The sequence below is a fragment of the Arabidopsis lyrata genome (assembly GCF_000004255.2).
Source record: "Arabidopsis lyrata subsp. lyrata unplaced genomic scaffold ARALYscaffold_3, whole genome shotgun sequence".
NCBI lineage: Eukaryota > Viridiplantae > Streptophyta > Magnoliopsida > Brassicales > Brassicaceae > Arabidopsis > Arabidopsis lyrata.
Genome location: NW_003302553.1, coordinates 154571 through 180097, shown reverse-complemented (window position 1 = coordinate 180097; position 25527 = coordinate 154571). Strand labels below are relative to the sequence as shown.

Here is a 25527-nt window from a genome sequence, read left to right as displayed (position 1 = left end):
TATATTTATATTATTTTAAATTATTATAAAATATATAAATAGTTAGTAAATTTTAGTTTTTTTTTTTCTGCATATATTACAATTCAAATTTTTTAAAACGGACATATATTACTCAATCGATGAATAAAAATATGTGTGTAATCTATATTAACATTTTTAAGAACAAATTGAGCATTTAATCATGTCGTTATTTTATTCAGACCCGAAATTGAGTCATTCAGATCTTTCTTTAATTTTTACAATTATCTAAAATGGGACAGTATATCACGGGTGAAATCCTAATTAGTATTTTAAGATACAATTATAAATTGTTTTTACGGGTTGGTCCAAAAACACACACTAATTTAAAAATATACATGGAAACTATTTGAAAGCAACTTTCAAATTAACTCGAATTATATGACATTTAAATAAAAGTGTTATTAAAAAAATAACAAAATGATGTTTAATTTCATTTTAGATTATATGGTTGGACGGGTTTGGGTCAATATTAATACGAGACAATATACCACAGGTGAAATCCTATAAATAACAAATCAAAATACAATTATACAATCTTAAACACTAAACAAAACAAATACAACTTAAAATTTTTTATTTTAGATACAACGCATGTGACCCGCGGTATACAACAAAAAATATTATACACAATAAATTCATCAATTTATAAAAATAAAAAAATCAAATAATTAACCCGCGGTGTACCGCGGGTCATATCCTAGTTATACCATATTTTTTTTTCGTCTTCATTTATATTTTGAACTTGATAATGTAAACAAAATCCCATATTCATGACATCCAAATCTAAAAAAATGAGATACAACGACAATGTTCGTTTTTTAGATCTTTTTTTTTTTAATTTTCCAATCGGATTGGTACAGAGACAGCACTATCAATTTCTGTAATAGTTTGGGCTTTTACAGAGGGGATGGAAACTCTAATCAGATTATCCGAATGGATACTAAATTTTAAAACTGAAAGAACCGAAAACCGAATGGACCCAACCGATAACCGAACGGATAACCGAAAGCCCAGACCTATCTAATCTAAATAGATTTCGGCCCATTAAACTCTTGTAGCCTGAGAGGGTCCAGAACCTTCTAAGCCAATCAGAAGGTATGCATGATATATGTAAACAAACAACAATAAAGCATCCTGGTCCATTTTGTGCATTAAAAAAAAAAAAAAAAAAAAAATCGAGAGGTTTTAGAAAGAATCGAGAGTCGGAGAAGATTTCGGTGGATCGATGAATAATTGTCAGTATATGGATAAGCAGCAGATAATGGATCTATCCTCTTCGTCATCTCCACCTTCCACTGATTTCATCGATCTGATGAACAATCAGGACGATGATCACCAGAAGAAGCAGGTGATCGGCGATGATGGATTGGACTCTAAGAAAGCAGAGATCCTTCCTAGCTATGATTTCCATCCCATTCGTCCCACCACCGCCGCCACTCGATTGTCTCACTCGGCTTTAGATCTCGCCGGATCTACGACTACTTCTACGGCCGCTAGGGTTCATTGGTCCGCCTCTGAGTTTAAACCCGTTTCCACTTCGGTACTACACTAGTGCTACTTGTCAAATCTTCCTTTTTTTTTTTAATAGCATTATTAATTGTTTTTATACGCCGTGTAGGGTTTTGGATCTATTGAACCTTCAAAGTTGGTTCCTGACAAGGGTCAGAATGTGTCCATTATGTCTGAGATTATTGATAGGACCATGAAGAAACATACCGATACCTTGCTTCATGTAATGGAAGGTGTTAGTGCGCGTCTATCACAGCTGGAGAGCAGAACCCTCAATCTCGAGAACCTGGTCGATGATCTCAAAGTTTCTGTTGACAACAGTCACGGCACCACTGATGGGAAAATCAGACAGCTTAAAAATATCCTTGTAGAGGTAACGTAACTCCTTTGCAGATTGCTTTTCCTAACTTTGCAGACACCTTTCAGTGCTATCTTTTGCCTTTCTTAAGATGATGAAATTGCCACAAAGAAATCACTCGCCAGTGTGTCTGGCCTTTCCCTGACAGCCTATTCTCCTGTATTTAAGAAAGTAAGCTTTCTCGAAATGAGCTTATAATACGTTTTATTGATTCTTCTTTGTGAATTGCGTGCAGGTGCAGAGTGGTGTGCAACTTTTGAAGGATAAACAAGAAATTCTCGAAACAACGCATCAGCTATCCAAAGTTGACCAGCCCACCAAAACACACTCTTTACATGTTGATCCCACTTCTCAATCGCCTGCACCAGTCCCTCTGCATTTACAAATGCCTCAGTTTCCTATTACTTCTTTCCCACACCCACCATCTTCCCCTGCTGCTCCTTCCCAGCCGCCTTCCTCGCAACTACCCACCCATTTTTCTCCTCAACAAGAGCCGTATTTCCCTCCACCTCCTCCAAAACAGCCTCCTCAAACCCAAACGCAGCATCAACCACCTTACCAGCCACCACCATCATCAGGCTACAACCCCGGGGAACAACAACCATACCCAATGCAGTCTTACCCGCCAATCCCTCCTCATCAGCAGCCACCTGCTGGTTCTTCCCCTTCTCAGCACTTCTACAACCCTCCTCAACCACAACCATCAATGTACGATGGAGCGGGTGGTAGATCTAATTCAGGTTTTCCGTCCGGCTACTCGTCTGAACCTTACCCGTACAGTGGTTCACCAATGTCATCAGCGAAACCACCACATATAAGTAGCAGTGGAACTGGTTATTCACAGCTCTCAAATTCACGTCCATTGCCACACGCTTTGCCAATAATGGTTTCAGCCGTCAGCAGCGGTGGTGGCTCTAGTTCCCCGAGATTAGAAAGCAGAGCCCCAATCGATGATGTGATCGATAGGGTGACAACCATGGGATTCCCAAGGGACCAAGTCAGAGCAACAGTGAGAAAACTGACTGAAAACGGCCAAGCTGTTGACCTCAACGTGGTTCTGGATAAGTTGATGAACGAAGGAGGAGCTCCACCAGGAGGTTGGTTTGATGGTCGGTAGCCATCGGCTTAGCTAACCATGTACAGTACTTAATATCAGTTATCGATTTTAGGATCACCTTTGTGACCAAATATCGATTTCTTAGAGCTTGTAAGCCGTAACCCATTGTGACTTTATATGATTTCAGTTTGATGCGTAATTGTAGAGTATGTCTGTTACTCCTTTGTGTTTGAAGCTTGAAATGGTGTTCTTTGGTTCTTTTCTTGGATTTGACCATTTGTAAATGAGCTACATTTCAAATTTATTACGCATCAATAAAATAAATAACTGACGCAACTATAGAAGCAAAAAGTCTCTGATATTATTGTTACACATAAAAAAAAAGGAAACTAAACTCAAAGAAGCTTACAAGCAAATACAAACACTCAAAACACACCAACATCAAGAACTAGCAGTCGATCTTTTTTATTCACCATGGTTAACTCAGAACACACGCTTTATGTGGATGCCACTCGGACCTCGTGAGTCTTGGTGTCTCGGACATTATGAGTACCCTTGGTGGTGTCTCGGTCTCTGACATCAAAAGTCTTGGTCTCTCGGACATCGTGAGCTTTGTCTTCTATGGTTTGTCCAGCATCTTTAGTCCTCTGTCCCACATACTCAGCCATGTCAGCCAAACGCTGCTTCGCTTCCTCAAGCTCCTCCGGAATATGCTCTCCGGCCCAGCGGATGTAGTTGAGTACCCACGACATGGATGATAGTCCGGTGAGACCTATGGCCCCTGACGCCAGGAATCCGGTCATAGCTAGACCGATCACAAAGGCTGCTGGTACAATAACCGGACTGAAGATGAGGAACAACGGGAATGCTAGCATTAGTCCAATAACCGAACCGGCTAATGTTAAACCGGCTATAGTCAGCAGCGTCCCTCCTACCGGTACACCGACAAACACAGCTAGCACCTGCATGCACGTGCCTCATGTGAAAACCAAATTCATATGCATAAATGAGATTCGAAGGAGGAATTTAAAAAGGACCTGAGTGGAAGAAGGGCCACTCTGAGGATAAAGGACTTTGATGCCTCCTTCATGCTGGCGTTGAGGGTGCACTTGAAGCTGGTGAGAATGTGTTCGAACGTCGGCCATTGATCCTCCAAATTCAAGCTTAATTGGAGAGCTTCTGAAAGAAGAGAGGGTTAACTTAATCAGTTGCTTCTGCCTTTAAAGTTTGAAAAATGAGATGGGATTGGAGTGAGATGGTGTGTGAACATGACACGTAACGGAGTGACGTGGCACCTGAGAAGCTTGCATGAGTAACAAGTTTCGTTTGCTCTTTTTATTTTTACCATCCGAATCCGATGATACCAATGAGATGGACAAAGAGTACATTAGTGTCATCAGGTGGTGGGAGCCATAATACATCAAAAGTCTGTTCTACCCTTACAGTCAGAATTGAACAAGAAGGTCATCAAACTCTCTTTTGAGTCCAAAATCTTCTGAATCGACTTAATAAGCATGAAGGTTTACTCAAGAATACTCACCAGATTCGATTTACAGCTCCAATGCGATTCCATAGGAAGAGTTTTTCAGCCATAAAAATAAAACTTGCTGTATTGCTCCTATAAAAGGGAATGAGGGATTTCTCTGTTCATGGCTCCAAAAGCAAACAGTCAAAGATTGAGACTGTCGAACAGATTATGCAGAGACTGATTAAAGATCTTATCATAGCCTATGATTGAATTCAAAATCCTGTGTTCTTAGGCTTATATCTCCATATTCTTATTGCTGATCCCTTCTAATATGAGAAAGTGGTTACTTGGCTCAGACAGAGATCTTGGCTTCAAGCTTATGCAGACACTAAATCACAAGCTGTCTCCCTCTTACCCAAATTTTCTTTCATATGCAAATCCAGCTCTTTCAGCAATCCATAAACCGGCTCTTTCTCAGGATGCAAATCATCATCCGCCACAAATTTGTGTACCTTTCTTCTAATCTCAATCAAACTCTCTGCCAGTCCTTTCTTAATTCCTCTCTGCTTCACTGAATTTCTCAACTTTTCCACATTCTCCCATTCTCCCTTAACTCCATACATATTCGACATTAACATGTAATAACCAGCATGATTAGATTCCAATTCAAAAAGCTGCTTTGCAACAGTTTCTGCCATCTCACCATTCTGATGAATCCTACAGGCGCCTAAAAGAGTACCCAAGATTTGAGGTGTTGGTGAAAAAGGCATCCGCTTTGTGATTTCAATTGCAGTATCTAGTTCTCCTACACGACCAAGAAGATCAACCAATACAGCGTAGTGTTCTAAGTTAGGAGCAAGTCTATAGTCATTCACCATCAATTCAAATATTCTCAACCCCTCGTGTATCAAACCTGCGTGACTACAAGCAGATAAGATTGAGAGAAATGTCACTTCGTTAGGCTTAACTTCTGAGCTCCTGACCATGTGATTAAATGTTTCGAGTGCTTTAGTGCCCTTCCCATGGATTCCATAACCAGTGATCAAAGATGTCCAAACCACAGTGTCTTTTAAAGCAATCTCATTGAATACTTTAGAAGCATTGCCTAGACTCCCACACCTCGAGTAAAGCTCTACAAGAGAAGCTCCGATGAATGGGTTACTGTCAAATCCATATTTGATTACATAACTATGAAAGCATTCAGCTTGTTTGAGAAAGCCTAACTCCGAACAGGACCCAAGAACCTTCAACATAAGAATAGCATCAGGCCTAGTATTATTTTCCAGCAACATGATAGAAAACTCCTCAATTGATCTGTGAGCCATTCCATTTAATGTAAAGCCACTTATCAACGCAACCCAAGAGACCACATCTTTTTTTGGTATCCTGGAGAATACAGCATAAGCTTCTTCGGGGGAGAAACACTTCATATACATATCAACTAGAGCTGTAGAGACTTTCACTTCTGTCTCTAAACCTTTCCTAATGGCTAATTCATGAGTCTTCCTACCTTGCTCTAAATCATTAGCAGCTGCACAAGCTTGTAAAACACAGAGCACAGTAGCTACATTAGGTTCTGTTCCATCATCGATCATTTCATTGAAGACACGCAATGCTTCAGCGGCAGCTCCATTTTGAACGTAGCAAGCAATCACTGTGCTCCAAGATATAACATCTTTCTCTGCCATCATCTTGAACAAATTAACCGCTTCCTTGAAAGCTCTCGACTTCGCGTAACAATTCAATAGAGAATTTACTAAAGACAAATCATTTGAAAATCCTCTCCTCATCACAAAACCATGAACACATCTCCCAAGCCTTGAATTCGATAGCTTTGTACAAGCAGAAACTAGTGTGATTAAAGTTACCCGATCAGGAGTAACATCGGAAGCCGTCGCCATTCTCCTGAAAAACTCTACAGCCTGATAGGGAGACCCGTTTTTCTCAAACCCAGAAACCATAGAAGACCATGTCACTATATCAGGCTTCTCCAACTCATTGAACATCCTCAAAGCTTCAGTCATCCTCCCACATTTCACATACATATATATCAGAGAAGATCCAACATATAGGTCCGACCCAAGAGTGACATTCTTCTTCAAGAACCCATGAATCATTTCCCCGTACTTAACTTCTCGCAACTCCCCGCAGGCCTTGAGAGCAACTGGAAGCGTGAAATTATCAGGCTTTTCTTCATCACGAAACATCTGACTAAAGTGACACATGACTTGTTCCCAGTGTTTATCTCTGGATAAACTCTTAAGAAGAGTATTCCACTGGTACAAGGTTCTCTTCGTCATTTCGCCGAACACTTGACGTGCATCCACGGAAGAAGAGAACTTTCGATAAAAACCCATCTAACTCCCTTGAAATTGAATTTCTCCCAGACTCAAACCTTCTGATTCCGAGAATCGATTTATCTCGCTTCTACATTGCTTGGGCAAATCCAAATTTCCTTGTCGCAATAACTTTGCGAGGGAGGGAAAGAAAGTTCAACTTCAAAGCAAAAACATGAAGCGGGAAAACCATATGATACGACGACGTTTAGCAAAACTATTTGGGCTGGGCTGAATTAGTTGGGCTACTTATGGTCCACTATTCTTTCTTACTTGTACCTTTTCTATTGGTCAACGTTTTCTTTATTTATTATGTGTTGTAGTATATTTAATGTTATTTAAATACCATCTCTCCAGGATAAACATAACAAATTAAAGAACAATAAATAAAGATCCTATACTATTATTTGGGGAGTACACTTTATAAGATACCCTTAACTAATCTTCTATTTTGTAAAAAATTACTTAAGAATGCCATTACAAAAAGCTTATTTTAGAACAAATTCATTAAGGTTATTAAAGACAATTAGCACACTATCCATTTAATCAAACACGGGTCAACGGGTTTTAAAATGGGTTTAAGAAGATTTTCTAAACAATAAGATCTAACCAACATATCCTAAACAATAACACTCAACAATTTATTCCTAATCATTTAAATCTCTTTGCATCACCCATCGTATCACATAATCCTTTTAAAAGAAACGTGCAAGATGCAATATTCATCATTAGGTTCTCTGAATCGAAGCTGATACGTTTCTCTTCACAGCATTGGGAGAATAAGCATCATCATTCATCATTATCTTTTCTGAATCAGAAAACCTTTTCTCCAGAATCTTAGAGAAGGTGACTGGTATTGCATGAGAGACTTTGATGTTTTGCCGTGTAAATCTATCAATTACTCTCTCAATCTCTATCAAATAACGTGTAACTGGGATACGAAGATGGTTTATGTCAATGAGATAACAAGCAGCAACTTCTACCATTTCATTTTTTCTGATGAAGTGAAGTATGCTATGCGTGAGCAATTTCATCATGTAACCGGTAATTAACACAAGCTATTTTTGTTCCATGTAATCTGAAAAGTTTTTTTGTGATTGATTGCATATGATGTTTGTTATGTAGATGCTATTGGAGTTGTGCAAGTCTGTCTCCTATTAGAAGAATCCCGAATGTCTGTCGTGCTAGAGAAACAGATTACAGTTCCAGATACGTGAAAGTGACTATCAAGGACAGACAATATGTAAGCAAAATTCATAATATTTTGATTTTTGATCTAACTGAATTATATGCAATCTCATTTTGTGGTTGTTAATATAAATTAACTCATTGTTCAGACCATATTAATTTATTAAAATAAATTTATTTTCCGTTTTCATATCTTAAAAAAATATATCCATAATTGAGTATAATTATCAAAAGAAAATATATTTATTCTAATATTATATATAGGGACTGACAAAAATCTAATTATATTTTTTCAATTACTATTATAATATATCACAACTTTATTCTAAAATATATAATATATAATGTTATTTAAATACCATCTCTCCAGGATAAACATAACAAATTAAAGAACAATAAATAAATTAAGGAAATAAATTAATGGCAGTATTGGAGCTAGCTAGTGCCTGTTATTGAGAATTGGAACAGCTACAAATACGCAGAAGCTCTTCTTCGTCTTCTTCGTCTTCTTCTTTAAGCTCTTCTTTCTGACTCGTAACCCAAATTTCTGGGAATCGAAGCCATATTCAAGAACACCAAGGTCAGCATTATTCTACTCTCTCGATCTCAATTTCTCCTTTTGATCTCGTTCTCTCTCTCTCGTCTACATTTGAGCTACTTTTCTTGTTAGTATCGTCACGTTGTGTCGCGTAGTGCGATTTGAGTGATTGGTTGATTGATTGATGGATTTTTCATGAAACGCGTAGAGTTGGGTTGAAATCCGAAGCCGATCGCGTAGTCTTTTTGGTTTGATAACGTCGCAATCCGTACGATTTTCCAAATATTTCGATCAAACGTGGGTAAGCTTGAATCTTTCCCTTTTGTTTTGTTCGCATCTGATTTAAGCGTGTTCTTCTATTTCTTTAATATTTCTTGATTTCCCCTTTTTGCGGCGGTTTTTATTATTCAACCCTATTGATTTTTGTCCGTATATTCCCATTTTTTTAATCCTCGTTCATGATTCTAGTTTGGTAAACGGTTGGTGTTCTTATAAATGCTTGATAGATTTCCATCTGGGTTTTGGTTGTTGATGTAGTTCAGAGTGAAGATTGTAGAAAAGGAAGAGAATAGGAGTGTGAGCTTCTCGCCAAAAAGGGATGCCTTTGAACTTAGGCAACGATGGCGATGGGTCGTCCCGGATTATTTTGACTGAGCCTCGCGGATCTACTGCTGAGGTTTGATTCTTTCATCTCTTCTCTTCATCATTCCCCACTCTTTGAGGGTCTTGAATTTCATCCTTGAGAGGTTTCACTTCAGACCATTGCATCTCTTAGTGGTTTGAGCCTTTTACTATTTTATGTTTATACAAGATATTGTCATATTGGTTGTAGAGTTACATATTCCCGGTTTGAAATCTTTCAGGTGCTTCTATTTGGAGGACAAGTCATTTCTTGGAAAAATGAAAGGAGGGAAGAACTGCTTTATATGAGCACCAAGGTAATCTCTAATCAAATATCGTCTTTAGATTTAATTTTTGAGTTGCTCTGATGCTGTCACTTGATTAATTCCAAAACCACATGGGCGTTAAGATCTGTGGCCTCAGTTCCCAACTATTGCTTCTCATAGCTACTCATGTGCAACTTTGGTATGTTGATAGAGATGAATCCATGTTCCTTCTCGGAGACCTTTCCTTTGCAATATGTATCCTGTGGCATTAATTATAATCCTGATTGTATAAATAGACAAAATTACTGCCCATTGAGGAGTGAAGCAGGATGTTTTAACTAGTATTTTATTTGGTGCGTCTCATTTAGGCTCAATATAAGCCACCCAAGGCGATCAGAGGAGGAATACCTGTTTGCTTTCCACAGGTTTGGCATCTCAGATCTCTTTAATATAGTTGAATAACCTTCTCCTGTATTTTCGCTCTGCCATCAAGCATACTGTGTCATATTTGCAGTTTGGAAATTTTGGTGGACTTGAGCGACATGGATTTGTCCGGAACAAATTCTGGTCATATGATGAAGATCCTTCGCCTCTGCCTCCTGCTAACAAACAATCATCAGTTGATCTGATATTGAAGTCCACAGAAGATGACTTGAAGACCTGGCCGCATAGGTGTGTTTTAACTTATACTCTGATCTATGATATGGATGTTTTGTCTGTGCTTTCTACTATCACCTCTTTGTCTAACTTTATACTTCCTCGGTGCTATTGGCGCAGTTTTGAACTCCGTATTCGAATTTCTATTAGCCCTGGGAAGCTTACTTTGATCCCTCGTGTGAGGAACATTGACTCAAAGGCATTCTCCTTCATGTTTGCACTGCGAAACTACTTATATGTATCTGACATAAGGTGTGTGTTCCTTTCAAATTTCTTCGCACCTGATTTCCTGCTCTTATACTGCTTCCTTTCTCTGAGTGATATTTTATGTGGGTATCGAACTTGCAGTGAAGTACGAGTTGAGGGTTTGGAGACTCTGGATTATCTAGACAACTTGATTGGTAAAGAAAGATTCACAGAGCAAGCAGACGCGATTACCTTTGACGGGGAGGTGAGTAATGTCAGCCATTGTAAAGTTTTCAAAGAAGAAAAAAACCCCACAGAATGATGCAGAGTAAGTGCTGTGCAGGTCGATAGAGTGTACTTGAACACACCAACAAAGATTGCGGTCATAGATCATGAGCGGAAGAGGACCATCGAGTTGCGAAAGGAAGGCATGCCCAATGCAGGTAAAGGATACCATATATATATGTTCTTCACATTTTTTGGAATGAAACGTTTTGAGAGTTGGTTTCTAATGGATTGAGTTGGAAACGAGCAGTTGTGTGGAACCCCTGGGACAAAAAGGCAAAGACCATAGCTGATATGGGAGATGAAGATTACAAAACAATGCTTTGTGTAGATTCTGGAGTAATCGAACCTCCGGTATTGTTAAAGCCACGTGAAGAGTGGAAAGGCAGACAAGAACTCTCCATAGTCTCATCAAGTTACTGCAGCGGACAGCTTGATCCACGCAAGGTTCTTTACGGAGATAACTGATACTTTTGGGGGATTATCTTACTTAGTAAAAACAATAATAAGCCATGATTTCATTATCACTACCACCCAGAAACAACTCTCTAAAGAGTCTAGATTCAGGTCTTGTCTTGAACTTGGAGATTCTATCCTTTGACTTGTGTTTGTGAGTGGGTTCTGATTGTTGTTACACAGAGAGGTGACGGTAATATTTTGTAACGTTGACTCTGTGTTTGACCGTTAAACAATGTATCTGTTTCTTTGATTCGTGAAATTTAGTAGAATATCATCAAGCTCCCTCTACAACTTTGTAAGTATATGGATAAAATGACAATTAGTAGAGAGATTATGAGTTTCTTCTTTACTAGTTTTTGCCTTTTTGGGTTACTGCAGATTTAAAATAACAATTAGTAGAGAGATTATGACTTTCTTCTTTTGTCAACTATATGGATAAAAGATAAAAATGAAAAAGGATGATATTTTATCACGTAGATAAATTTGATAAAAAAGATTCCATAATGTGAAGTCTCCATTACCCAACGGTAAGTTGTCCTGTCTCACATTGGGCTTAGTTATTTAATCATTAGTGAACAATGAAATTACGGGTAAAATAAATGATGTTTTACTGTATCTAGCTTGGGGAGCAAGGTGGCCGGGCCCTACATAAACCATTTATTTACCAAAATTGCCACTAATCCCGATTACCCAAGCTCCCAAGTGCTTCGGTATTCCGAACCAATTCCCTAGTCAAGGTCAATCAACACGAGTCTTCTCCGAAGCTAAGGTTCGTCAATTGTGTTCTTGAGAAGCTTTCATCGAAGCTTAGGTTCGGAACGTTCGAGCCTACGGAATAGCTCCACTTTCCCGCTCACATAGTCTTCTCGGTCTTGTTTTTGTCTTGACGCGTTCACTCCATTTTTACTTAGCCTAGCGAACAAGCTCAACAACGCTCTCTCTCCCTCTCCCTCTCTCTGTTTTGGGAATCATGGCGAGGTAAGCTTTGAACCCTAATATAAATCCCCAGAATTTTCGTTGATTTTGTCACCCTAATCCTGAATCGATTTTCGTCACGCGATTTCGTTCACTGTTCCGCGAAAAGGGGATAATTTTTTTTTAGTGGGTTACGATTCTTCGTCTCCTGAGAAGCAAAATGTAAAAAATTTCTTACAAGTTTTAGGCTTTTAGCTAACAAAGATTGAATTTTTAGATATAGAATTCGTCTGATTTAGGCATTTACTGTATCCGCTTGAATATCTAGTGTCTCTAACTCTTCAGAAGAATGACTCAGTTGTCTGAGCAGTAGCTGCTTATGAACCAACGATGATCTTATCCTCTTTTTTGTTCTTGTCACATATATACAGCAGGGCTTGGATTGTCGATGGCCGAGGAATTGCAACCAAAGTTAAAAATGCCTCTCTTTCTTCAGCTTTGCAGATCCAAGACTGTGGAGCTCATATCAATTGCCCCAACTGCTCTTACCGCATTGACAACAGCAATGTGAGTGTTGAAGCACACTTCCCTCCCCTCTCTTGTCTTAAACACACACTCACTTGTGTGTTTCGTTGGTTTCAGGTACTGATTCCATGGCCTGGCCTTCCTAAAGGTGTCAAGTTTGAGCCTGCTGATGAGGACATTATCGAATTTTTGGAAGCTAAATGTGGGATTGGGGGCTCTGCACCCCATGTGCTTATCGAAGAGTTCATTCGTCCTGTCACTGAAGATGTTGGTATCAATTACACTCACCCTCAAAACCTTCCTGGTAAATGATAACCTTCCACCATTGGATTTGTAATTTACTCAATGGAGTTAAGCTGATAATTCTTGTTCTTCAATTGAAACTAAATGATCTATATCTTGAATCTCTGAGTCTTTTCTATTTCAGGTGCAAACAAAGATGGAGTGAGTGTCTTCTTCTTTCACAAGACAGTGCAGGCATATGGAACAGGACAGAGGAAACGCAGAAAGATCACACCGACACTTGTGAACGATGAACCAGTCCGTTGGCACAAGACAGGCAGAACCAAACCTGTGCTGCTCAATGGAGTCCAAAGGGGTTGCAAGAAGATCATGGTGCTCTACAAGAGTGCTAGAAAGGGATCAAAGCCCGAGAAATCAAACTGGGTTCTGCATCAGTACCATTTAGGAACAGAAGGGAAAGAAATAGGAGACTATGTTGTTTCCAAGATCACATATCAGCAGCAGAAGCTTGGGGAAAATCCTGATGAAGGTGAGAGTTCCGGGGTTAGAGGTGGCCCAAGAACACCAAAGACAAATACTCCTACGCCACCAAGCCTTGTAGATGGTGTTGCTGGAGATGAAGAAGCTTTTGATGATTCAAAGGTGTTCGATCCATTTTTTGAGGTTGGTAAAACCACAAAATCATTGTGAAGAATAGCTTTGTTTTCAATAGACTAAAGTCGGAATTTTTGTTGTTTGTTAACCAGGGACTTGACAGCATTCCTGAAGCTGCTTTAGGGAAGATGTGGTCCAAAAAAGCTCGAATGGATGAGGAATTTGTTGTAAACCTTAGTGAAGATAACTTAACATGCGACGAAAGCATTGAAGCTTCGTCGCTTTGGGAAAATCAGGTTATCCCCAATCCTACTAGCCTGGGAACTGTTGGGGAATTCGATGGTTTTTCGATTTCAGATCTGGAGAATGCAGATTTAGGAACTCCCCCTGATTTGCTCACTGTAAGATTTAGCTAAAAGATATACCTTGTTTACATGTGAAAATCATTGGAACTTAAGATTCTGATTTAGTTGTCATGGAGGTTTTGCAGTTGGCTTCTCAAGAGAGTTTGCTGAATTGGATTGGATGGCTGTGATTGGATTCTTGCTGCTAAACCAAGAACCTCCTCTAATACGGCGTTTTCTCGGAGAAAAGCTGAAGAAGGAAAAAGCTGGAAGATGTATAAATAAGAAAACTTTAAAAGTCTGCGCCACTGAAGTCATATCTCTGTGATAATTTTACTTCAGGAGATCAGTTTTCTCTCGGATTCCCGGAAAGCTGCTTATATATTCCGGGAATAATCATTTTCAATCTCTGAATCTGCTCTTCATTGTTGTAATTCAAAAATATATTTTGACCTCTGTGCTCTTTGCTGTGTTATGGTTCAAGGTCCAACGGTTATAAATATTTATTTTTGGGTGTTTTACCATTTTCACCATATATTCTCATTTTCACCATATATTCTCAAAAGTTCCCATTATCACCCCAAACAAATTAATTATTCCGACTAACCTCTTTGAATTAGGGTTTTCTTAAGCTATTCCGCAGCAGTCTACGGTTGTGTGTCGGTGTTGGGCGCCTCCAAAATTTACCCTTTAGTATTAATAAGTTTGGAAGATTCAGACTTTTGCTATTGAAAGTCACTCTTAGCTTCTAATTCAGTCCGATGGTGAGGAGAGGTCGCGGCGGCGGAGGCGGTGGTATGGGCGGAGGAATCAATCGTAGATATCTGAGTAAAGTTATGGATTCATGCGGAAAGGATTTAGCTACGGCGGAGGATATCGTCGATGATCTCCGTTCCAGGTACGGTGATTTTGCGAGGTTGACTCGGCAGGTGCTTCTGCTCAATGTCAGGCAAGTCCTTAATGGCAGAAACAACAAGCGGGTTAAAGACGAAGATGAAGATGACAACAATGGCGATGAGGAAGCTTCTGTTGCTCAGAGGAAGAAACAGAGGCGGGTTGATGAGAAAGAGGAGAAATTGCAGCGAGCGGAGCAGTCGCATCTGAGGAGGAGAAATATGGAACGTTCAGTGTCTTCTTCTCCGTCTTCTTCTTCGTCGGAAGATTGTGCTGATGTGTCGACTTCTGAGGACGCGATTTATGGCGAGAAGCTGAGTCCGCCGCGGTTTGATTTGATCAATGATAGTCTACGAGATAACTACGCCAAGTTAAACAGCTCCTCGAAGAAACCGATTGGGTCGCCTGTGGAAAAGAATGTGGAAGTTGAGACTGTGAGCAACAAAGGCAGGAGCAAGTTGGCTACAATGGGGGCCAGAAAGGAGGCTAAAGGCTCTCTTTCCCTCAGTGGAACTACTGGTAATGGTGATTTGGAAGTTGAGGGTAATAAAGGACCTACTTTTAAGGATTTTGGTGGGATTAAGAAAGTGTTGGATGAATTGGAGATGAATGTTCTATTCCCCATTCTCAATCCTGAGCCGTTTAAGAAGATTGGAGTGAAGCCACCAAGCGGGATTCTATTTCATGGACCACCTGGCTGTGGAAAGACCAAGTTGGCCAATGCCATTGCCAATGAAGTTGGTGTTCCGTTTTTTAAGATTTCAGCCACAGAGGTGGTTTCTGGTGTTTCTGGTATTGAATTGCATATCCATTTGTTCAGTTTGTTGTGGCTCCCGCTCTGATCTTATTATCGTTTTACTTAGCCAATATGCAAATTTTGTTCTCAGGTGCTTCTGAAGAGAATATTAGAGAGCTCTTCTCTAAAGCATATAGGACTGCGCCTTCGATAGTCTTTATCGATGAGATTGATGCGATTGGATCAAAGAGAGAAAACCAGCAAAGGGAGATGGAGAAGCGAATAGTAACACAATTGTTGACTTGTATGGATGGACCCGGTAACAAAGGCGAGAAAAATGTTCCTGATTCTAGTGCTGGATTTGTTCTCGTCATTGGAGCTACAAATAGGCCGGATGCTCTTGATCCTGCTTTGAGGAGAAGTGGACGATTTGAATGTGAGATCGCTCTAACTGCTCCAGATGAAGACGCAAGGGCTGAGATACTCTCCGTTGTAGCCCAAAAACTTAGATTAGAAGGACCCTTTGACAAGAAAAGAATAGCTCGTTTAACACCGGGTTTTGTTGGAGCTGATTTGGAGAGTGTTGCTTACTTGGCTGGCAGGAAAGCCATAAAGAGAATCTTGGATTCAAGAAAATCTGAACAGTCTGGGGACGGTGAAGACGATAAATCTTGGCTGAGGATGCCCTGGCCAGAAGAAGAGTTGGAAAAACTCTTTGTCAAAATGTCTGATTTCGAGGTTTGTTAATTGCAGGGGTGATATGGATCTACTTCTCTGTTCTTCAATCGTTACAAAAATTTCCTCTTTGGTTCCTAACTTTTCTTTCATATACCAGGAAGCAGTGAATCTAGTTCAGGCATCTTTAACAAGAGAAGGATTCTCTATCGTGCCTGATGTCAAGTGGGATGATGTTGGTGGACTTGACCATCTTCGACTTCAATTCAACCGTTATATAGTGAGGCCTATCAAAAAGCCTGATATTTATAAGGTACTAAAAATCACATGGCATCGTTATATAGTCAAGATTAGTTGCTTGTTCTATTGAGGTCTGAACTGTCTCTTTGGATCTTTTTAGGCTTTCGGGGTAGACTTAGAGACAGGTTTTTTGCTCTATGGACCACCGGGTTGTGGCAAGACATTGATTGCAAAGGCAGCTGCTAACGAGGCTGGAGCTAATTTCATGCACATCAAGGTTTGACTTTCACGTCAGATTTTATGGATGTTGCTTTGTATATGAATGGTCCTGAATAATGTGATTTTCTCTCTTCTATCGTTGGGCTTTCAGGGTGCAGAACTTCTAAATAAATACGTTGGAGAAAGTGAGCTTGCTATTCGTACATTGTTTCAGCGCGCCCGGACATGTGCACCATGTGTAATCTTCTTTGATGAGGTTTGTTTTTAACATTTTGAACTATATGACGAAAATAGACCGATGTCTATATATGCAGACAATAAGATATGAGATTGAGCAAACAAAGTAGATCCATGTTTGGGTTGATGCAGCAGTTTAAGAGCTGTCTGATTCTTGTACATGAGTAATGTTTTTGAACTTCAGGTGGATGCTTTGACAACAAGTCGTGGCAAAGAAGGTGCTTGGGTAGTTGAACGGCTTTTGAACCAGGTAAGAAACCCTTATTGAATGGTGCAGCTGCACAATTTGGTCAGTCATTGATCAAATGCATTTCGATGTTCCAGTTTCTTGTTGAGCTGGATGGTGGAGAGAGGCGTAATGTATATGTAATTGGAGCTACAAACAGGCCAGATGTAGTTGATCCTGCTTTCTTGAGACCGGGTAGGTTTGGGAATCTTCTTTATGTACCCCTCCCCAACGCGGATGAGCGTGCTTCAATTCTAAAAGCTATTGCAAGGAAGAAACCGATAGATCCTAGTGTTGATCTGGATGGAATTGCAAAGATGAACTGTGAAGGTTTCAGCGGAGCTGATCTCGCGCACTTGGTAATCAATCATCAACTTCTTTTTTACTGCTCTTGTCGCTTTATTTCTTGAAACTTGACCCATGTTCTGTAATGAACGTGATTCTGATGGTTGGTTTGAGTTTATAAAATGGAAGGTGCAAAAAGCTACATTCCAAGCAGTGGAGGAGATGATAGGCTCCAGTGAGTCGTCTGAAGACGATGTTACAGATATAACTCAGAGTACAATCAAGTCAAAACATTTCGAGCAAGCCTTGTCCTTAGTCTCACCCTCTGTGAACAAACAGGTATTCTCTTCTCTCTGTTTGCATCACTGAGAAATTGAAATTTCTATCGTCTCTTGTTTAGTTTGAAATTAAACCTCATTTTGATGGGTTTTGCAGCAAAGAAAACACTACGACGCACTATCAAAAAAGCTTCAAGAAAGCGTTGGAAGGAACACTGAAGAACAAGTCACCATAGGGCCATCTTTTACCCTCGAGTAAAAACACTCCTACTTATAGAATGTCTGCAAACTCCCATTTTCCAAGGGTAGATACGGTCTTTAGTTAAATATAAAGACTCGTCTGTTTTTCTACTTGACACGTAATAGAATCAAGTTATGTTTCCAACTGTTCTTCTCGGATCCGTAATGCTACAAAAATTCTGAGACTGTAAAAATTGTATGCACAGAGATGATATAGAGAAAGAGAGAACAAAAGCTAAAGACTATAGAGGAGTGATAAGTAGAGGTCCTTTATTTATCAGCCAAATTCTCGTTTGCAGTTCCCAGGTAATAAGTACTTGTAGTTATTAGCATTCTGAATCAAGTATCCAGGGAGATGAACAGCTGAATAAGACCGTGGAATCGGACCAAGTTTCCCGATAATCTCCCTGAATGTGTGTTCTTCAGGAAGCATATCGAAAAGATCAGTTCCTTTGCAGATAACATCTTGGATTCGTCTCGGGTTCAGATAATGTAAGAATCTGACCCGGTCGGTATGGCTATAAGCTTTCATCTTGAATACGAAATCATTGATGTGTCTGAAACAAAAACTGCAATGCCAACCTGAATCTGTCAAAAGATTGTCGCTTTGCCGGAAATGAGCATACCGAGTTTTCCCAGGCTTGTAGAGATGAACCGAAGCTCTCCAGCTTTTGCTATCGACATAGTACTCATATGAGTAGAGGTAGTTTCTCAACTGAAGATGAAGGATGGGTGGGAATCCGTCACACCATCTAAGCAGATTGATGGTATGACTGCTGGGGATCTCATCGACATCCGACATTATCAAAATATCATCTTCTTTTATACCTGCGAGCTTGATCAGTTGGTCAAGTGCAAGCCTTTGGAATGATTCTTCCACAAAGGGGTTTTCGCCTTTCTTGAACCTTCCTCCAACGTGCCCATAAGTCAGTTTTGACTCGGCAAATTGGAAATTCTTCTCCCGGTTGTCTGCGAAAGCCAACGGTTTTGACAGTCCGGTGAAAGTTGAGTTAGATTCGAGAAGCACAAACTGAGTAATGTAGGGGTTTAACTCATTCCAACGGAGAGTGAGCATATCGATCTCGTTACTGAACAAGACAGCATCAAAGACTCTTCTTGGAGATTCACGGAGTTTCCAGCCATGAAGATTGCAGAGCATTTCCATGGAAGTGTTGGCGTGATAGTAATGGGGAAGGATGTGAAAAGGTTTAGGAGGTGATTCCCATAGAGGTCTCAAGAAATATGTAATCTTCTGGCCGTGTAGATAGATGCCGAAGATGAAGACTGGGAGGAGAGTGAAGAGAAACAGAAAAGTTTTAAAATCGAGTCCTCTGAGAACACATCTAAGCCTTGACATGACCTTGCCTGCTCGAGAACCTTCCTGTGAAACATATATATATATGACAAAAGAAGAGATTCCATTAGCGAAAGAGTTGATATTTATACTTGTGAAGAACTCAAGTCACTCGGAAACTTAAAAGACACTCAAGGTTCTCAACTACAAATGACACAAGGCAGAAATCATAAGCACACTTTAGTAGGATTAAGAATAATAGACCTCTAAGCCTTGAATCAAAATCAGAAGAGGATCAGATGAGAAAATAGAGGGAAATAAAAATGAAAAGCCCCAGAAATAAACCTGTCCACAAACATGTTCGCAGATAGTATCAGTCTTCTTAGAATTACAATAACCATCGGACATGATTGGTTCAAAGGAAAGTCAAATATTGAACGGAAAAAAAAAAAAAATTATGAAGAAACAGAAAATCTAAAGAAAAACAAGAAAGAGGAGGTCTAGGTCTCGGAGGAGGATCAAATCCGAGAATTTCTGTCTTCAAATCGATCCTTCTCCTCTCACCGTAACTATAACGCCAATTATAGCCGTTTGGTGCTTTTTAGCTTCCATATTCCTACAATTATAATTAATTACCCTCTTCTTTATAGAGTAACTAATTTCATCCGTCAGATCTAGTGGAGGCGGTTTGATCTTACGGCTTCAGATCTCACTGTTATTTTCTCTATTTGCCAAAATCAGAAATTCCCTTTTTTTAACCTACTACTTGTAGTTAAAATAGTAAAAGGAATTTTAAACCGAACGTTAAAAAAAGATTTCTCCTAACTCTCAATTATGAGACGGCGAAATGAAACCCCCAAAGACGATAACGACGGCGGAGGAGGAACTAACCATGCGGAAACAGCCGCCACAGCCACCGCCTGTCAATTCTATGCTCCATTGGTGGCGGAGATGGACGGTGTTGGTGGCGGCTATCTGGATTCAAGCATTCACCGGCACCAACTTCGATTTCTCTGCCTACTCTTCCGACATGAAGTCGTCCATGGGGGTTTCTCAGTCGCGGCTTAACTACATGGCGGTTGCTTCAGATTTGGGTAAAGCATTGGGTTGGTCTTCAGGTTTCGCCATTGCCTATTTCCCTGTTCCCGGCGTGCTTTTCGCTGCCGCCGCAATGGGGCTCGTCGGTTACGGCGTCCAGTGGTTAGCCATCGCCGATGTGATCGATCTGCCTTACTCTCTGGTTTTGGTGTGCTGCTCCTTAGCCGGGTTAAGCATCTGCTGGTTCAACACCGTCTGCTTCATCCTCTGCATTCGACATTTCGAAGCAAACCACTCTCTCGCGTTGTCTCTCGTTGTGAGTTTCAACGGAATCAGTGCTGCGTTGTACACTCTTGGCCATGAAACCATTAGTGGGAAATCATCGGCAAGCTCTGATATTTACCTTCTCCTTAACTCTCTCATCCCTCTGATCGTCTCTGTTTTAGCCCTTTGGCCTGTCCTTACTAACCCTAGTTCCTCTGAATCCGATACTAGACGAACCCATGACGAAACCCGAGTCTTTGTAGTTTTCAATGTCTTAGCCTTAGTCACATGCTTTTACCTTCTCTTGCCTTCCTCAGGCACCTACTTAGCTTCATCACCTCGTTGGCATTTCCTCGGAGCCATTTTCCTTCTCCTTTTCCCATTGTGCGTCCCGTTTCTCGACTATATTCACCGCGCTCTCGAGTCCTGTTTCCACCATCACAGCTCTGGCTATGCAGTGGTTAACATTGAGGAGCCCAAGATCCTCAAAAGTCAAAAGGTTAATGTGGAGGAGGAATGTAATACAGTGAGACTCGGAGATGAACATTCTCTCGGAATGCTTGTTCGTAGGCTTGAGTTTTGGTTATACTATGTAGCTTATTTCTGCGGCGGCACGATCGGTCTTGTTTATAGCAACAACTTAGGACAGATCGCTCAGTCTCTAGGACAAAGCAGCTCGAACGCTAAATCCTTAGTCACACTCTTCTCTGCCTTCTCCTTTCTCGGAAGATTGCTCTCCTCTGCACCTGACTTCACACGCAAGAAACTAGACTACTTGACAAGAACAGGCTGGTTCACCATTTCGCTACTGCCAACACCTTTGGCCTTCTTCATCCTCGCGTATTCTCCCAAGACCAACCAGACGGCGCTATTAGAAGTTGCTACAGCACTTATCGGGTTAAGTTCGGGGTTTGTGTTTGCGGCTGCCGTTTCTATAACTTCAGACCTCTTTGGTCGCAACAGTGTGGGTGTCAACCAGAACATCCTTATCACAAACATTCCCATCGGATCGCTCTTTTACGGCTACATGGCTGGGTCTGTCTATGACACAAATGCCAGCCTCGGCAGGAAATCTGTTGTCTCTGACTCGGTTGTTTGCGTAGGAAGTAAGTGTTATTTCGTAACGTTTTTGTTTTGGGGTTGTTTGTCTGTTTTGGGGTTTGTATGTAGCGTGTTTCTGTTTATTAGAACCAGAGCGGTTTATCACCGGTTAGAATTTTTGAACAGAATGTAAAGCTGTGTAGAGAGTGTTATCAGCTGCCTATAATGGTATAGATTGGTCGGATCCAAGAAAAGAGTGTAAAATGCTTGGAATTTGAAAGACAAAAACAAAATTAAAGCGAATCCGAATTCGAATTTGTTAAACCCAAGGTAATTTGAATATCGTAGTGACCACATCAATGACAACCATTGCCTCTCCACGACTACATTGATTCCGTAGCTATCTCTGTTCCAACTTCATATCATAATAACTATGAAAAAAGCATCATAATAAGACTTAACATATACTAGTAGCTCAGCTGGTCTCTGAAATTGCCAATCTCAAGTGAAATAGCCATTACAGTTGACATCAAAAATAAATAAATAAAATGGTTAAATGAGAGGATTAGCGGGAAAGAAATGATTAGAATTACACATGTTAGGAGCGTCAACGTGTCATTAATTAGCGCAAATTCCAAAACCAGCGGGACCCATAAACTGTTAGAAGAAAACATTAAAATAGTGAGTGGGGGGATGATGGATATGTTAAAAAAAGAAAGAAAGTAAAAAACGCGTCAGGGAAGAGAAGATGGATCCGAATTCCACGCTTTCCGGCGAGGGCCAGGCTATGGCGGCGATAGAGCATCGGTCCTTCGCCCGGATCGGATTCTTGGGAAACCCGAGCGATGTATACTTCGGGCGAACCATATCATTGACCATCGGTAACTTCTGGGCCTCCGTGAAGCTGGAGCCGTCCCAGCATCTCGTAATCAAGCCTCATCCATTCCATGATCTCGTCCAGTTCACCTCTCTCGACCATCTCGTACGTTTTATTATTCTCCTCTCTCGATCTTTTTTTCAAATTGCTCCAACATTGTTGTTATTCATTCCTTGTGGATCCCTCTCTCTCTTCGTGTGGATGCATTTATGATTTGTTCAGCTTCTTCTTGTGAACCTGGTTGTAATTGTGAGATGATAATTTTGGCTTGTTCTCAGGATTGTGTTATAAATTAATAATTAGCATTGTTTTTTTTTTCTTTTATTCCGTAGCTAAATCGTTTGCAAAATGAAGGCTACTACGGTGGTGTAAGGTTGCTAATGGCGATATGTAAAGTGTTCCGTAACTATTGCAAAGACAATGGCATTCAACTTCACCAAGGCAACTTCTCTCTTTCTTATGACACCAATATCCCCAGGCAGGTACTGATATTTTATTCCCCTTTCTCTCTATGTTTTCCTTTTCTCTGCCGCCGCTTATCTTTTGATCTTCCTTCCAGACAGGGCTTTCGGGTTCCAGTGCCATCGTATCCGCTGCCCTTAACTGCCTTCTCGACTTCTACAATGTCAGGCATTTGATCAAAGTACAAGTCCGCCCTAACATTGTTCTCAGTGCAGAGAAAGAACTTGGTATTGTTGCTGGTCTTCAAGACAGGGTTGCTCAGGTCTATGGTGGTCTTGTTCACATGGTCAGTGTGACCATCTTATCTTTATACATAGCCCTTGGTACAAACACAGTTCCATCAGTTCATGAATTTTATGGCTTTCTTCACTTTGCAGGATTTTAGTAAGGAGCACATGGACAAATTGGGACATGGGATTTATACTCCTATGGATATCAGTCTCCTCCCTCCTTTGCATCTCATCTATGCTGAGAATCCTAGCGACTCAGGGAAGGTACATCACCATTAACCGACTTAGTTAATGATTCTGGTTGTTGCAGTAAATCAAGTGAAATCTCCTTAGTTAATGATTCTGGTTGATGCAGCAATCAAGTGAAATTTCTTCAAAAAGCTAGTTGATTTCAGCATAGATGACTAGAACTCGGGCATAACTCATCAGAATTTTCTCTCTGTTAGATGTTTTATTATATTAGCATTGCCTTTTAATGCAGGTACATAGTATGGTTCGGCAAAGATGGTTAGACGGTGATGAGTTTATAATCTCATCAATGAAAGAAGTCGGAAATCTAGCAGAAGAAGGTCGAACTGCATTACTCAACAAGGACCATTCCAAACTTGTGGAACTCATGAACCTTAATTTCGACATTCGGAGGTAAATATAATTCCAGACAAAACTCCAATCTATACACAACTTAAGATCAAACTGCCTGCTCAGATGATGTTTAAATAGATGGGAGTAAATGAACATAGTGATGTCTCTTTTTTTGCGATAGGCGGATGTTTGGGGATGAATGCTTAGGAGCAATGAACATAGAGATGGTGGAAGTAGCAAGGAGGGTTGGGGCAGCTTCAAAGTTCACTGGAAGTGGAGGAGCAGTGGTGGTTTTCTGCCCTGAAGGTCCGTCTCAGGTGAAGCTTCTGGAAGAAGAATGCCGGAAATCGGGATTTATGCTTCAACCGGTAAAAATCGCCCCTTCATGTTTGAATGATTCTGACATTCAGACCTTATGAAAGCCATGATCAAGTCTTGTTATTCACACGATAGAGCCATTTTCCAGAGAAATAAACATGTGAGCCATTTTCAGTTCCGTTACTTTTTCCTGCACATTTTCTTGTTTGTTGTTCCTTGTACGTCACTTGGCTTATAATTTGTTTGTTTTGCTTCTTTTTCTTCCATGTAGTTTTTTCTACATTACAATCCAACTTTTTATACTAAAGTAAACATTTTGATATTAAAATTGTTGGCCTGGTGATCTAGATTTTAGAAACTAATGATATTTACCATATCAATCCACATATATGTGCTCTCTTTTTTTGATATATACAAAAGTTGGCAGATAGTGTGTGTGAAGAAAAAGAAAAAAGAAAGAAATTTAAAATTCAGAGATCATTTGGCAGAAAGTAAGTAAAGAGAAATCGTGGCAGACATGTACTATTTCTAATCTATACTACTACTAATACCCTCCCAAGTTGATGACATCTGAACAAAACATGTGTGTTCCAGAATCACGAATTCGAATTCGAATTACTAATAATAATGTTGAAAATAAATTGGGAAAAATGTCGTTAAAATCCCCAACTTATTCAAAACGTTGATTTAAATCCTCAACTCATGACGAAACGAAATAAATATCAAACTTATGTTGACTTTTCAAATAAATATTAAACTTATGTTGACTTTCCAAATAAACACCAAACTTTCATTGACTTTCCAAATAAATATCAAACTTCCGTTGACCTGACCATATTAGGTACGACGTTAAGTGGGTTAATAAATCCTCAACTCATAACAAAACGAAATAAATATCAAACTTATGTTGACTTTCCAAATAAATATCAAACTTATGTTGACTTTCCAAATAAATATCAAATTTCCGTTGACCTAGCCATATTAGGTACGACGTTAAGTGGGTTAATAGATCTCGTTAACGGAGGTAATTTTCTGTTAACATATGTGTTAATTGATAACGACATTGTTTCATATAACAACAAAACGACGTCGTTTTGTCGTAACGATTGAATTAAATCCCTAAAGTCAATCTTAGATCTCCAAATCGAGCAAAATCCCTAACCCTAAATAGAGTATGATTTGAAACTCGGGATTTTATTGAACAGTTATGACAAAACAACGTCGTTTTGTGTTTAGAAGGAATACTTGTTAGTATTTTGATCAACACTAACAGGTGTTAACATTGTTTGTTAACTCACTTAACGTCATGCCTAATATGGCCAAGTCAATGAAAGTTTGGTGTTTATTTGGAAAGTTAATATAAGTTTAATATTTATTTGGAAAGTCAACATAAGTTTGATATTTATTTCGTTTCGTCGTGAGTTGAGGATTTAAATCAACGTTTTGAATAAGTTGGGGATTTTAATGACATTTTTCCCAAAATAAATTGTTATTTGATTGAGTAATAATAATATTTAAAATCGGTCTGGACTTGGACTTGGACTCTGGTGGGCCAAGAATAAAGAAGTTTTCCTTGATTTCATGATTGAACGTGAAAGTGAAACATTAAACAACAGAAAAAAAAGAAGGATATATTGCTTTCTTAACAAAACAAACAAAAAAAAAAAAAAAAAAAGAGAGGGCAATTTGGGAGATACATTGAATCCGCCATTGAAGATCCCTTTGACCTGTTGACAACGTTTAAAAAGAAGAAGAAGATCACTTCATCATCTTCTCATCACATAAATAATTGCTCTTTCTTCTTCGTCGACTTCTCTCACA

General features: G+C 39.8%; 10 protein-coding genes across 16 annotated transcripts; 6 read left to right on the top strand and 4 right to left on the bottom strand.

The window, feature by feature from the left end:
* Positions 1-1155: 1155 nt before the first annotated feature.
* LOC9318241 (histone acetyltransferase KAT6A) lies at positions 1156-3144 on the top strand. Its single transcript, XM_021031803.1, has 3 exons — positions 1156-1561; positions 1640-1903; positions 2124-3144. The coding sequence occupies exons 1-3, from the start codon at positions 1247-1249 to the stop codon at positions 3003-3005; spliced, it is 1461 nt and encodes a 486-aa protein (XP_020887462.1). The 5' UTR covers positions 1156-1246; the 3' UTR covers positions 3006-3144.
* A 101-nt stretch (positions 3145-3245) lies between these two features.
* On the bottom strand, positions 3246-4145 carry LOC9318240 (oleosin 5). The gene is made up of 2 exons (XM_021031804.1): positions 3983-4145; positions 3246-3907 (listed from the first exon to the last, which is right to left on the bottom strand). The coding sequence occupies exons 1-2, from the start codon at positions 4088-4090 to the stop codon at positions 3443-3445; spliced, it is 573 nt and encodes a 190-aa protein (XP_020887463.1). The 5' UTR covers positions 4091-4145; the 3' UTR covers positions 3246-3442.
* A 141-nt stretch (positions 4146-4286) lies between these two features.
* On the bottom strand, positions 4287-4486 carry LOC110230045. The gene is given in 2 exon segments (XM_021031805.1): positions 4287-4352; positions 4354-4486. Coding segments are annotated over 2 exon segments (174 nt in total). The 5' UTR covers positions 4462-4486.
* Positions 4487-4745: 259 nt separating this feature from the next.
* Positions 4746-7117, bottom strand: LOC9320341 (putative pentatricopeptide repeat-containing protein At3g01580). Its single transcript, XM_021031802.1, has one exon. The coding sequence runs from the start codon at positions 6768-6770 to the stop codon at positions 4791-4793; it is 1980 nt and encodes a 659-aa protein (XP_020887461.1). The 5' UTR covers positions 6771-7117; the 3' UTR covers positions 4746-4790.
* A 1266-nt stretch (positions 7118-8383) lies between these two features.
* Positions 8384-11227, top strand: LOC9320340 (putative glucose-6-phosphate 1-epimerase). 6 transcript variants are annotated; one of them, XM_021032501.1, is made up of 10 exons: positions 8389-8517; positions 8684-8772; positions 9013-9151; positions 9339-9413; positions 9731-9787; positions 9877-10034; positions 10140-10271; positions 10368-10470; positions 10549-10648; positions 10741-11227. In XM_021032501.1, the coding sequence occupies exons 3-10, from the start codon at positions 9074-9076 to the stop codon at positions 10956-10958; spliced, it is 921 nt and encodes a 306-aa protein (XP_020888160.1). In that variant the 5' UTR covers positions 8389-8517; positions 8684-8772; positions 9013-9073; the 3' UTR covers positions 10959-11227. The 6 variants fall into 6 exon arrangements, with proteins under 6 accessions (XP_020888158.1, XP_020888159.1, XP_020888157.1 ...); XM_002884228.2 differs by having other exon boundaries at positions 8684-8776; XM_021032499.1 differs by having other exon boundaries at positions 8384-8517; positions 8684-8776; positions 9018-9151; positions 9877-10271.
* A 155-nt stretch (positions 11228-11382) lies between these two features.
* On the top strand, positions 11383-14032 carry LOC9318239 (SUPPRESSOR OF GAMMA RESPONSE 1). Of its 2 annotated transcripts, none has more exons than XM_021032496.1 (6): positions 11383-11927; positions 12299-12431; positions 12507-12693; positions 12817-13295; positions 13379-13627; positions 13717-14032. In XM_021032496.1, the coding sequence occupies exons 1-6, from the start codon at positions 11920-11922 to the stop codon at positions 13759-13761; spliced, it is 1101 nt and encodes a 366-aa protein (XP_020888155.1). In that variant the 5' UTR covers positions 11383-11919; the 3' UTR covers positions 13762-14032. The 2 variants fall into 2 exon arrangements, with proteins under 2 accessions (XP_020888155.1, XP_002884273.2); XM_002884227.2 differs by having other exon boundaries at positions 12296-12431.
* A 151-nt stretch (positions 14033-14183) lies between these two features.
* Positions 14184-17840, top strand: LOC9318238 (cell division control protein 48 homolog C). The gene is made up of 9 exons (XM_002884226.2): positions 14184-15256; positions 15352-15938; positions 16036-16188; positions 16276-16392; positions 16486-16590; positions 16756-16821; positions 16896-17156; positions 17272-17421; positions 17518-17840. The coding sequence occupies exons 1-9, from the start codon at positions 14332-14334 to the stop codon at positions 17617-17619; spliced, it is 2466 nt and encodes an 821-aa protein (XP_002884272.1). The 5' UTR covers positions 14184-14331; the 3' UTR covers positions 17620-17840.
* Positions 17724-19521, bottom strand: LOC9320338 (beta-1,4-mannosyl-glycoprotein 4-beta-N-acetylglucosaminyltransferase). The gene is made up of 2 exons (XM_002882124.2): positions 19240-19521; positions 17724-18981 (listed from the first exon to the last, which is right to left on the bottom strand). The coding sequence occupies exons 1-2, from the start codon at positions 19300-19302 to the stop codon at positions 17878-17880; spliced, it is 1167 nt and encodes a 388-aa protein (XP_002882170.1). The 5' UTR covers positions 19303-19521; the 3' UTR covers positions 17724-17877.
* A 154-nt stretch (positions 19522-19675) lies between these two features.
* LOC9320337 (protein NUCLEAR FUSION DEFECTIVE 4) lies at positions 19676-21540 on the top strand. Its single transcript, XM_021031007.1, has one exon. It carries the CDS (start codon positions 19742-19744, stop codon positions 21428-21430), a length of 1689 nt encoding a protein of 562 aa, XP_020886666.1. The 5' UTR covers positions 19676-19741; the 3' UTR covers positions 21431-21540.
* Positions 21541-21887: 347 nt separating this feature from the next.
* On the top strand, positions 21888-24090 carry LOC9320336 (glucuronokinase 1). The gene is made up of 6 exons (XM_021031008.1): positions 21888-22219; positions 22447-22596; positions 22674-22862; positions 22954-23070; positions 23288-23448; positions 23570-24090. The coding sequence occupies exons 1-6, from the start codon at positions 21986-21988 to the stop codon at positions 23805-23807; spliced, it is 1089 nt and encodes a 362-aa protein (XP_020886667.1). The 5' UTR covers positions 21888-21985; the 3' UTR covers positions 23808-24090.
* Positions 24091-25527: the final 1437 nt, after the last annotated feature.